The sequence below is a fragment of the Neltuma alba genome, unplaced genomic scaffold (assembly GCF_004799145.2).
Source record: "Neltuma alba isolate B1F8T4 unplaced genomic scaffold, ASM479914v2 tig00010998_pilon, whole genome shotgun sequence".
Taxonomy (NCBI): Eukaryota; Viridiplantae; Streptophyta; class Magnoliopsida; order Fabales; family Fabaceae; genus Neltuma; species Neltuma alba.
Genome location: NW_021635753.1, coordinates 847 through 12,966, shown reverse-complemented (window position 1 = coordinate 12,966; position 12,120 = coordinate 847). Strand labels below are relative to the sequence as shown.

The 12,120-nt window shown below is 34.8% G+C and overlaps 2 protein-coding genes across 2 annotated transcripts; both read right to left on the bottom strand.

Annotated features, from left to right (window-relative positions):
• Positions 1-2,474: 2,474 nt before the first annotated feature.
• LOC114760560 (pentatricopeptide repeat-containing protein At4g20770-like) lies at positions 2,475-4,822 on the bottom strand. The gene is given in 2 exon segments (XM_028949823.1): positions 2,475-2,875; positions 2,878-4,822. Coding segments are annotated over 2 exon segments (2,346 nt in total).
• A 3,475-nt stretch (positions 4,823-8,297) lies between these two features.
• On the bottom strand, positions 8,298-11,919 carry LOC114760555 (11-beta-hydroxysteroid dehydrogenase-like 5). Its single transcript, XM_028949818.1, has 6 exons — positions 11,669-11,919; positions 10,640-10,832; positions 10,018-10,103; positions 9,744-9,875; positions 8,697-8,861; positions 8,298-8,567 (listed from the first exon to the last, which is right to left on the bottom strand). The coding sequence occupies exons 1-6, from the start codon at positions 11,852-11,854 to the stop codon at positions 8,322-8,324; spliced, it is 1,008 nt and encodes a 335-aa protein (XP_028805651.1). The 5' UTR covers positions 11,855-11,919; the 3' UTR covers positions 8,298-8,321.
• Positions 11,920-12,120: the final 201 nt, after the last annotated feature.

Here is a 12,120-nt window from a genome sequence, read left to right as displayed (position 1 = left end):
ATCAAGAGGTGACAAGCTCTGAATTGGTTAAAACAATGAAGAGAATTGTAATTAGACTTGTCTTGTATGATAATAATTGGTATTTGGTTGTCCCATCATACATTGGAGAGTTATCCAAAGATAAAATGTTTGACCTCTTATGATATTTCATGTCCAGTAATGTTGTAGAGCTGTTCCCCAGTAAAATTCTTAATAAACTACGTAAAACTTTAAATAAGGCTCTTGTGCTCACCGTTTTTAGTCCTCTAACAGCTTAAACACAATGTATTGTTAACAATACTCATTGTTAGACACCAAGTTCCTTGACTTAACAACCGTGATATTTTAAAATCATTTTAAAAACTTTAAATGTACTTTCATATCATTTTCTTGACTAACATATTAGTTAAATGGTCAAGGATAATTGTCTTAATGGGGATAACATTTTTTTTTTTTTATCATTTTAAAAATTTCATGTGTATTTTTACACAAAAAAACTTTGTTATAATTTGGCTGATCTTTTTTATAGTTTTAAATAACTAATTTACAGATAATAAATAATTAGTTAATATTAGTTAAAAACAATAAATATACTAGAAATATATTTTTGTTTTCAAATATGCTTTTATAATAAATGAGGAGAAAAAGATAAAAGAGAATGTATCAAGAAAATGTGATGAGAGAGAGTAGGACAAATGAGAGAAAATAAATAAGTAAGAGTAAAATTGAAAAAAAAATGTTAAATGTCAAGATGAATCCAAATTGAAATTTACAAAATAGACTACTACTTTCCAAATTTGAAACTTAAATGGAAATGAAGGGAGGATCATATGGACATGGAGGAATATTTCAGAAATAAATTTACATCTTAACCCCCCATTATGAATTTGTGACTGTGTTTCCTGACGCTATCCGCATTTCATACTGATAACTTTTAGCATCATGCAGAGAAAGAAATATACTGATTTTCTGATAGGTGAAAACACTAGGCTGCATGGTTAAGCCTCAGCAATACTATAGCAAGCTTAAAGTGAAGCTCAGGCAAACACCAGAAGACACTCTACTAGATATATTTCGTGCCTTCAGCAACTTACAGATGTTCCATCTCAACATGGGTCAAGATTATTACACTCTTACATTATAACAATATGAGCAAATGCCATGCGGAAAAGCAATAAAATGAACCCTGTGCATTTAACAAGCCAATGTGAAAGGAACAAATCGAAAAGAAAAGGAGAGAAAATTCTTGGAAGTGGCACCAGGGACGGTCCCCAGAAGTTTGGAGAACAATATGCCTATCACTTCTGCTGTCTCAGGCAACATAAACCCAAAGCTTGCACTCATTTCACAAATCCGTGCCATCAACCCAACCTTAACTGCTGACTTGTCAGATTCAATTTCAGAAATATATTTATTGAGAATAGAGAGTAGATAAGCAGAGGACAACAAGCCCCTCTATCTCAATAGAAGGAAACAAAGGAAAAATAGTTGAGTCATCAAGCTTATAGACTACCGATTGCTCAGATACATAAGGAGAGGATACAGAAGAACAGATGGTGTAAGGGTCACATATGCGCGACTGGCGAAATAATATAATAATACACATGGCTGTTTAAAAGAGTTTTCAGGGGTGTGACTGTTGGGAGGATCTGGGAAAGAATGAAAGGAAGAGAGAGCAGAGGAGGGGGCTGGCGAGGGCCTGGAAAGTACCAACAAGGCTCAGCCTTGAATCCTAGAGGCATATCTTTCGGTTTTATTATTCTTTCATCTAGGACTGGGTCTGTGCGCTGGATTGCTACCGAATTCTGAGGTAGATCTCTACATTTCTGATATTTTTCTTTCATTGGTTGGCATCTTAGGAAGGTTTTCCATCATTTTGTAGTTTGAACAGGACTAAACTGGTACCAATAATTACCAGAACGCGGGCGCAGAATTGATAGTCTGGATTGGAAAACAAATTCTCAGTTATGAAGGAGATACTGGGTGTTGAAGGAAGATGAGAAAACTTTTAAGGAGTTTCTAGGGGAGTGAAAGTCTCCACGGCCATGGTGTTGGGAAGGAAAAGCTCTAAATTGGTATTAATGATTGGAGACAAGGACGTCTGCAGAGTTCCAGGAAGCCATCACCAATTATCAGTTCTCCCCAGGGCAACACATTCTGAAAGCAAATAGTCTCCATGCTGCAATGTCTGGATAGTGCATTCCCAAATGAGCATGGTAGTGCTTTTCAGATCTTGAGAGGGAAGTGCTTCATCTCAAATTTCAAGGGATAAAAGCCCCTTCATATAGACCCCATGGCAGGTGAACTAACTCAAGTTTAATAAATAAGCAGTAAGCTGTAATCCCACTCAACTTTATTGAGGAACCCTGGGGGGAATTCACCATATCAAACCAACCATTACCAACTTCGAGGATCTAGTTTCCCCTCGCAATAGTCACTAAAGTCTCTGCAGAGGGGCCTTGATTTCATTTAGCATGATAAAGAGATCTCATCCCCTAGATAACATCGCACACCAACCCATCACGATTACTGTCCTCCATCTTATTCTTGAACTCACTCCAGCTATAACCAGGATCCTTATGCACCTGTTTGTCGCTCATCATATCTCTAATACGTGTTGCATCATCCCATCTTCCCATAGAAGAATACATGTTGGCAAGAAGCACATAAGGGGCAGAATTTTGAGGATTCAGTCGAAAGAGTTCCTCTGCTGCTCTTTTTGCTAATTTTAGGTTAGCATGAATACGACATGAGCTCAGTACAACCTCCCAAATGACAGGGTCATTTTTGCCTGGCATACTATCTAGAATTACTTCTGCTTCATTGAACCGCCCAGCACGACCCAAACAATCTATAATGCAAGTATAGTGATCCACCATTGGCATAATACCATATTTTGCTGCATTGAATTGAAAATTTCAATACCTTCATCAACCAAAGCAGAGTGGCTACATGCTGTTAATACAGCTACAAAAGTAATATCATCAGGCTCTTCACCTGATTGGATCATGTCTTTGTAGAGGCAAACAGCCTCAATACCACATCCATTATGGGCATAACCATGGATCATTGCATTCCAAGTAACAATGTTTTTAAATTGCATCATATTGAAAAAACACCTGGCTCTATCCACAACTCCACATTTACAATACATTTCAATAAGAGAACTCCCTACAAATATGTCATCAACATGGCCAGCTTTTGTGATTTGTGCATGAATCTGCTGTCCTTGCAGTAATGAAGAAAGTTTTGCACATGAATTCAATATGTTGGTATAAGAAAACTTGGAAGGAGTGATGCCAAATTCTCTCATCTGCTTAAAGAAAGAGAAAGCTTCTTGGTCAAGAGAATTGATTGAGCACCCCACTATCATTGAGTTCCAGCAAACAACATCTAGTTCAGGCAGTTTGCTGAATACATGCTTTGCCAACTCCATTTCCCCACACTTTGAATAAACATTGATAAGGCCACTGGCAACATACAGATCATTATATGATCCAAACTTAAGTGAGCATGCATGAACTTGTTTTCCCTCAATAAGAAGTCCTACTTCAGCACATGAAGCAAGAATAATGGACAGAGTAGTCCGATCAGGATGTACACATTGGAACTGCATTTTTCGAAACAATTCAACTGCCTCTTTCTGACATGCATTTTGGGTGTAGCCTGAGAGCATAGCATTCCATGAAGTCAAACTTGGGCATGGCATGCTGTCAAATATATAACGCCCAGTACTAATATCCCCAGACTTGATGCATGCTGTTAGCATATTAATATAAGTAACATCATCTGGTTCAAATCCATATGACTCCATTCTTTGCAGATATTCTAGAGCTTTCTCACTATTGCACACATTTCCATATCCAGCGATCATTATATTCCAAGAAACAATGCTCAGTTGAGGCAAATTAGCAAAGATACTTTCAGCACTATTCATGTCTCCACTTTTTGCATACATATCAAGCAGTGAATTGCTCAAATGGAGGTCTCCTTCAAAACCTAGTTTAATTGACAGCACATGTATTTCTTTGCCCTGAAAAATTCGTGAGAAGCCATACTTTTGACCATGGAGACCAATTTCCTCAAATCCTCCCTTCGAACAGGCACCCAAGATGGTTGACAATGAGACAGAATCAATATGAACACCTTTCCTCAACATTAGCCTGCACATTTGGAAAGCTTCTCTCACGTGACTTGTCTGAGCTAATCCACCCATCATTGTAGTAAAAGAAACCTCATTAGGATCAGGTATGTCCCTAAAAATACGGATCGCATCCCTGGCAAGCCCACACTTAGTATACATGAACAAAAGAGCATTGACAACATACATATTTCTGTCAAGACCAACCTTGACCACAAGACCATGGCTTTTCCTGCCAAATTCAGCATCTGCTAAAGAACCACATCCACTAAATATGCTGGCAAATGTAATGTGGGAGGGTTTAATTCCTTCCAACATCATTGAGTCAAAAACATCCAGCGCCTGCTCTTCAAATCCAGTTCTTACCATTGTACTAATAATAGTGTTCCATGACACAGTGTTCCTTTCGGGCATTTGTAGAAACAATCTATAAGCATCCCGCAAATTGTTCTGTCTACAATAAGCACCCAAGATGGCATTCCAGGAATATATATTTCTTTGAGGTGTATTACAAAACACTCGATAGGCAACACTAACATCATTACACTTGGAATACAATTCGATTAGGTTGTTGGAGAGAAAGGTGACAGAAGAAAGGGATAATCGGAAGATTTGTGCATGAAGAACCTTACCAGCTAGGAGAGCTTTCTTGCTAATACACAGCTGAAGAAGATGTGCCAAATTGGGAATATTTGTTTCCATGGAATCCCAGCAAAAACTACAAGTTTGAATTACAAGCATGGGTGTTAGCATAATGCTCAAAATGGATGAAATTCTACATCTTAAAAAATTTGGTGGAAGTAACCTTGAAATTCTCCAATTATTTTTTTTTATAAAAAAGAAACTCAACAGGCATTTGCAAATTGTTTTTCCATTGACCAGCACATAATCATCCACTTCTCTTCGCCTCTGCTTGATATGATTCATGTGTTAGGATTTCTAGTCATCAAAGTTACTAGTGGAGCAATAATTCAATCGGATTACCAAGGAATTTCCAGTACCTAAAAAGTTACCAAACAAAAATAAAACCAAGCCCCCTTTGGCTGAAAGGACAACTGCGCTGTGATGTGGTGGTACAAAATGGTCACCCCAAGACATCAGTTCTTTCTAGTTTGTTTTAGTGTTTACATTGTTCAGCCAAGTTCCAATTTTTTCCCCTGCGCAGCTGAAATTTTTCTACTGTTCACACTGCAATCTTTTAAGTGAACTCTTCCATTTTAGTTAATATGGATTATAGACAAGATGGACTTGAATAGATCATACACATTAATATTTACATGGATATTAACACGAGTTGTCTTTTTTCAATGCCTATTAGTGTTGTAAATCTTTCCAAGCTACTGAGTCCATTAAGCGGGTCATTTCATCAGCCTTTTGCTTATGGAAAGATTCCAACTAATGAACAAGCTTTAATGGCTCATGCAGCGTTTAGGATACGGTTACCGGACATCGAAATGAGAGTAAAAAAACAACAATAATAACAATTGAAGCGATTCCTTGTGATTCAGCTCAGTCCATTTAGACAGAGAGACACACAGAACTGCGTATATTGGACTTCAGCTCAAAATTAGAGGAATAGTTTCAGATTTTCAATATTGAATAGTACAAGCACTAACCTTATAGAACAAACATTTGAAAAACTTCCTCCCAGCACTCAGTCCTTGAAGTGAGAATCACGAAGTTCGGTGTTGCAGCAAATCTTGCACCAACTTAGCGCAACCGATAGCTGTTCAGTAAAAGGGGGATTGCTCCGATTTGTGTGGGTTGCAATTTAGGTATTTCAATTCCTCCGTTTCGGTGGCTTGCAGCATTATTCTTCTTCACTATCCAAAGTTCCGAGCTTCACGGTTGCTTTTCTTCAGCTTCTTGTTCTTCCTTCTTTTTTTTTTTACTTTTTTTTCTGTGGGCTTTTTTTTTCCTTTTAGGACAACCTCCTTCATTTTTATTTTCAGGATTTTGGGCATGGCCCAAAAAGGGACTTTGGGCGAAAAGAATCCAAAAAAAGGAATCCGATTTCCAGCCAGAATCACAAGATTAATAAAACACACTAAATTGATTTTTTATTTTTGAGCTGAACGTACTAAATTGAATATTAAACCCCAACAAGTTCAAAATATGGATATTATTTTAATGAAATTGAGCGATTGAAATGGAGACTATTTTAATTTTTCTACAGCCTGATGATTATTTTTTTAAATCATTATTTTGGTTCTCAAAAAATAATCATAATATGTTAATTTCTTAATATCTTAATGGTCCTTAAATATGATATTCGCCAATTTCATCATTTCTGCTGCCATTTCTTTACCTAAAAATAAATAACCATGTATTAGCTCCAGTTCTAAATATAAGAACTAGTTGACTAATTTGAGTAGATTAGAAAAATAAGTTAAATTAGTTATTTGTAATGAATAAGTATTGTTTTTTTCTCAAATATTCTTACTATTATTGACTAGAATTATCATTATTAAAAGGATTATCTTTGAAAAAATAAATAATATGAGAGACAAAATGGATTAGAATCTTATATTTGGACCAAAATAAAAGTTAAATAATATTTTATATTAAGGACCGGAAGTAGTATATAATAAAAACAAATGTTTGCATCCCAAACAGAATAATATATAATGAACGAAGGTAATATGCATCAATATTTCATAATTTTCATCCAAAATAAACACACTTATTCGTTAAAGTGCAAATTTGCCCCGAAAATTTTTATTCAGGAGCGTTGAGCACCTATAAGTTTTTTTAGATACAAATTTACGTCAAATGTTTAATATCGTAGCAATATTATCCTATCATTAAAATAGTGATGTTAACCATTAATATTTTTTACGGTAAAGGGCAACATTATTGTAATTTTAAAGTTTTAGTATTATATTTTTACTTCAAAAAACTTTTGGGTACTCAATACTTCTGAGTGAAAACTTCATTTTAACTTTCATAATTTACACAAGGAATCGAAGAGAAATTTATGACGTTTGAATATATGCATATACATATTTTATAAATATTTCTTGCATTTTTTTTACTGATGCTGATTTTATACACACGCATATCTAAATTGCATTTTAAAAATATGAATTAAAATTTAATTAAGAAAAATAATGTGATCGATTTGACTGGTATTGACCAAATTGGCTGGTTGGATAATCAAAACACTGAAACAAATCATCACATTTATTTTTGTTGCTTTATTTTCTTTGAATAAATAAACAATTACATAAGTATGAAGATTTTCTTTTATTCTGGCCAATATAATGTAGTTTCACCTTCATAAGATTTTCAAATCGAAATGTTCACAATTTTTCGGTCCATTGATACGGAGAAGGGTGAAATTGGATACTGATGGATCTATGAATCATGTTAGCTTTAGTAAATCACCTTGAAGTTTTAATAAAGTTTTCAATCAGGGCTTGTATTAAAAAAAAAAATTCAATCAAGGCCTCAATAGTCCTATGAATTTTATATTAAAAAATAATTTATAATTTAATTGCTAACTACATATTGTAATTGTGCAATTTTAACTTTGATTTTATTTCTCATGTACAAATTTTAACCTTAATCTAATTTCTTAAGTGCAATACCCCTTAAGGTTAAAATTGCACGAAAAAAAAAAGATGGGATAAAATTACACCCCTAAAAAAATCATGGGTAAAATTACACATGAGAAATAAAATTAGGATTAAAATTACGCCTATACCCTATGTTAAATGCTCTATTACTGGCATTATATATATAGTGATTATACTGCTCCATTCTTGGCACAAGTGTATTTTCTAATTATAAAATTAACAAGTTTTATTGTCTGCTTGCATAGATTTATGTCAAGTAAAAGCATAAATGATGAAGTCCAACACAACCACACAAGTTTATGTTCCATTTGCATACAAATTACCATGACAAAGTTGGCACAGCTCCACTGATTATTCAGAATGCTTCTCATCACTGAAAGACTCATGGAAACAAGTTCAATAGAAGTATACATATAGACTTGATCCATAGCCAATAGGTTTTGGCTCCTAAAAGTTTAAGGTAAATCCCTTGCAAAATACAAATGTGATCTGAATCCTCTAACTCAGATATAGGATGGTTTCTTTTTCTGATTTGAAAGTCCAAACCATCAAAATCTGACAAGGAAGGTCCAAACCATATATGCACTAAATAGAGGATGTGCAAGAGATTTTGATCCAAGTTTTTAGTCAGAGAGACTGCCTACAGAATAAGCTACAGGTCTTCCAGTACCTAAAAGAGAGGAACTTCTTCTGGCACCTTCGGGTGAAATCAGTAAGTGGAAGACCCAACTGAGAATGTTGGGAGTGAACACTCGGAATAGTGCAAAAACATCGTACCAACTTGGATACTTCACATACGTGTCGCCTCGACATGCCCCTGATACGATCAATCTCGCGAACTCCTGAACAGATCCACCACTCACATGCACCTGCAACAATTAATTAGCAACAATAATATGATGCATGACTTGTTCATGAACGAGTCCAAGTCTTAGGATGCCAAAAATTATGTACCAATGTATAAAAACAAATAGCAAACATGAAATTAAGGAACTCACTTCTCTTTCTTCCTTCCACTGCATATCTGCACCATCCTCCATCATGAACTTGCCACTTGTCATTTCACTTCCAATCCAACCATGTGTTGCTATGGTAACTCCAACCTCATTTTTCAGTTCAAATCTTAGTGTCTCATAGAAGTTCACTAATGCAGCCTTTGCAGCCTACCATGTACACAATCAGAACCCAGGTAAAGTCTCTTTCACTCAATAGAAAACAAGCCTATAGACAAACTCTTAACTAGTGTTTAATTTGACTCTTATCAGTTATCACTTCAGCAAAATTACAAGCTAATGTGTAAAATTCTCTCTGTCTATAAATTAGCAGGATAACTCTTAAAGATAGTGACTCTAGTATGACTTGAAACATGCTTTCACAAATGTTTCCAGCAATTTTACCATTGTTCCTATTTTGGACTAATTACTCTCTTTTTTGTGTGTATTCAGTTGAGGTTGGTGATTTCGACTTGTTCATGTAGATGTCTTGTTAAAGTTTGTAAAACTCTAAGATGAGAATGTTAAAATAGATATGTGATCATATAAAAAAAGATAAGATTCGTCATGAACATACATGCAGAAAAGTTAAGTGATTGCTATTGATGAGAAAATAGTAGAAAATCATTTGAAATGATTTGATCATGTACAGATAAGGCCTTTGGATGTGTCGGTAAGAAGAGTTGATCAAACACTATAGAGTCCTCTAAAAAAGAGTAGAAAAAAGCTAAAGAAACCACTTAATGAAGTTATTTAGTGAGATCTTTTAATTAATAATATATTCAAAGATTTGGCTTTAGATAGAGCTTAATAGAGTTGTGTGATTCATTTAACCAACCCCACTTAGTGGAATGAAGTTTTGTTGTTGTTATCTATAAAACTCTGGACAATAAGACCCAACTATATATATGCATGTGTGTGTATATATATATCAAGCCACCGAGCCAATTCAAGTTTCCTTTGATACAGCCAAAGGTCAACTTTTGGAACTAATTCTTAATGTAGTAAGAAAGAAAGAATGTTAACTATGTGAGTTAACTGATAATTACTTACAGCATACAAGCTCATCCTTGGCAGAGGCAACCAGTTTTCTACCGATGCGTTGATAATAACACGGCCATGGCTCTGATGAAGGTAAGGGAGAGCCACAAATGTTGGGTAAACATTACCCCAGAAATTAATGTCCTGATAATTAATAATGAACATGTTTATTAGAATGCATTATATATCATTGCATAAATTATGAGATTTAGTATATCCCATGATTTTTTTTTTTAAATTTAAGGGGAAACAAATTCTGCAAACTAGTGCACATTGAAATTCTTACCAGAAGAAGCGGGAAAACCGATGTGTCTGCAGCTTCTTCAAAGTAAAATGTATGTCCCAGACTTACTGTATTCACCAGATGATCCACTGCAATAATAAAGCACAAACAAGATGGTTCGCTATAACAAGATTATATTCTAGTCTTGATTATTACTACTGTTAATGCTGAATAGTTTTCAAAGTTATCAAGTTCTGTCTCTATTTAAGGCAAGAATAATCCAAATATCATGGCCCTTGAACTTTATATATTTAAGAATATTCCCTCAACTTTGAGAGCCAAAAACAAATTTACGGTGCTATAAGTATTTGTGCACATTAACCATACTATCTCCGATTGTTAATATAAGAACTAATTTGACATTCAATTTAGTCTTAAATATAAGACCCCAATCTATTTAATCTCTCATATTTATCTATTTTTTTTACAGAGGAGTTTTTTATACTCGTTACACATATTAAATGTTTCATTAAATAGTAGTTCTAGTTAATACATATGATTAGCAAAGGTTTGCTACGAAAGATAATACTTATTTATTGTAAATAACTAACTTAACAAACTTCTGTAATTTACTCAAATTAGTTAATTAATTTTATATTAAGAACTGGGATAGTATTACACATACCGCGACCGAAAATGCTTATGGTTTCATTGACAAATCTCTTGCATTCATCTTCCTTGACTACATCTGCAGCCATAATTATGACATGACTTGCACCTATTAGTCTCGCATTCTCTGCAATCCATCGCAGCCGTTGTTCTCGGCGTGCCACCAACACTAAATTTGCTCTCCTCTTTGCATATTCATATGCAATTTGCTGCCATTCATATATGTATAATAATCCAGCACGTTAACAAAACAATTATATTGAAAATACAAACAATATGGAGAATCATATGATATCAGAATTAAAAGAAAGCAGGTTATATATTCCTGGGAGTAAATTCTGCTTGATTTGCTCTTCTCTTTGCTTATTCATACACAATTCACTGTCATTTTTCAATCCCATAGTTTCCTAATTAAAACAAACAGAAAATGGAAAATCATATAAAGAAAACACATTCCATAAGTAAAGTCAGCTAATTAATTTTTGCTTCATTTGCTCTCCCCTTTGCATATTAATATATACAATTTGGTTCGATTTCAAATTGTGTATGAAGAGGAATCAAATCAACCCTTTTTCTTTGGTAAAAAAATACATGATGCTCCTTTGGTCCTAAATATAAAACCCTTATACCACACTAGTATAAGATTTTATATTTAAAACCGGTGTGTATAAGAGTCTTATATTTAATAATAGAGGAGTATAGTAAGTCTTCTCATTCTCCCTGCGTTTTGCTTCACTAAATCTTCTTCCTTTTAGTGCTGATCTATTTCTTCCAAAACCAGTACAGAAGTTGATAACTTTAAATAAAACATACTTTGGAAATTCTTACCAGAATTAAATCCAAGAATAAGGTCTCTACTTGATTCATCTAAACATTTTGTGCATATGCACACAGTATCATAAATAACTTAATGTATAATGATTCTAGAGTTCTAATTAATACGGAATAATCTAAGTCCCAATTGCTCAATTTTGAAAAACTCAAATATGGTTTGGCTCCGAAAACGATGAATGGAACAGATGATGATTCAAGAGGTCGAACTTGCCTCTCCGATGCCAGAAGAAGCACCAGTGATAATGACGACCTTATCGTCCATATCCTCACCATTAAAGCTGCGATAAAGCCACTCACAGGTGTTGATAAAGCACAGTGCCGGCCATGAGAAGGCCAGCATGGCCATACTCGCCGGAGGAACCACCAAGTTCAGCACAGAGTTCATCAAGTAGTCCATGGCTGCTCTGAGAGATAGAATGTTACAGATATGCTTGAGAATAATGATATGTGTGGGAGAAGGAGGAGGAAGAGGAAAGACAAGTTGAAGATTGATTAGAAGTAGTAGAGAGAGAGAGAGAGAGAGAACACGTGGTGGGGGAGAAGAGTGAGGTGGTGAAGAAAGAAGGAGTGTTCAGTGTTTTGGATTTTTCATGCATGAAGTTGGAGTCTCCTGAAATTGCCGCTCCACGCACCTGACACCTGTTCCCTCAAACTGACATTTCA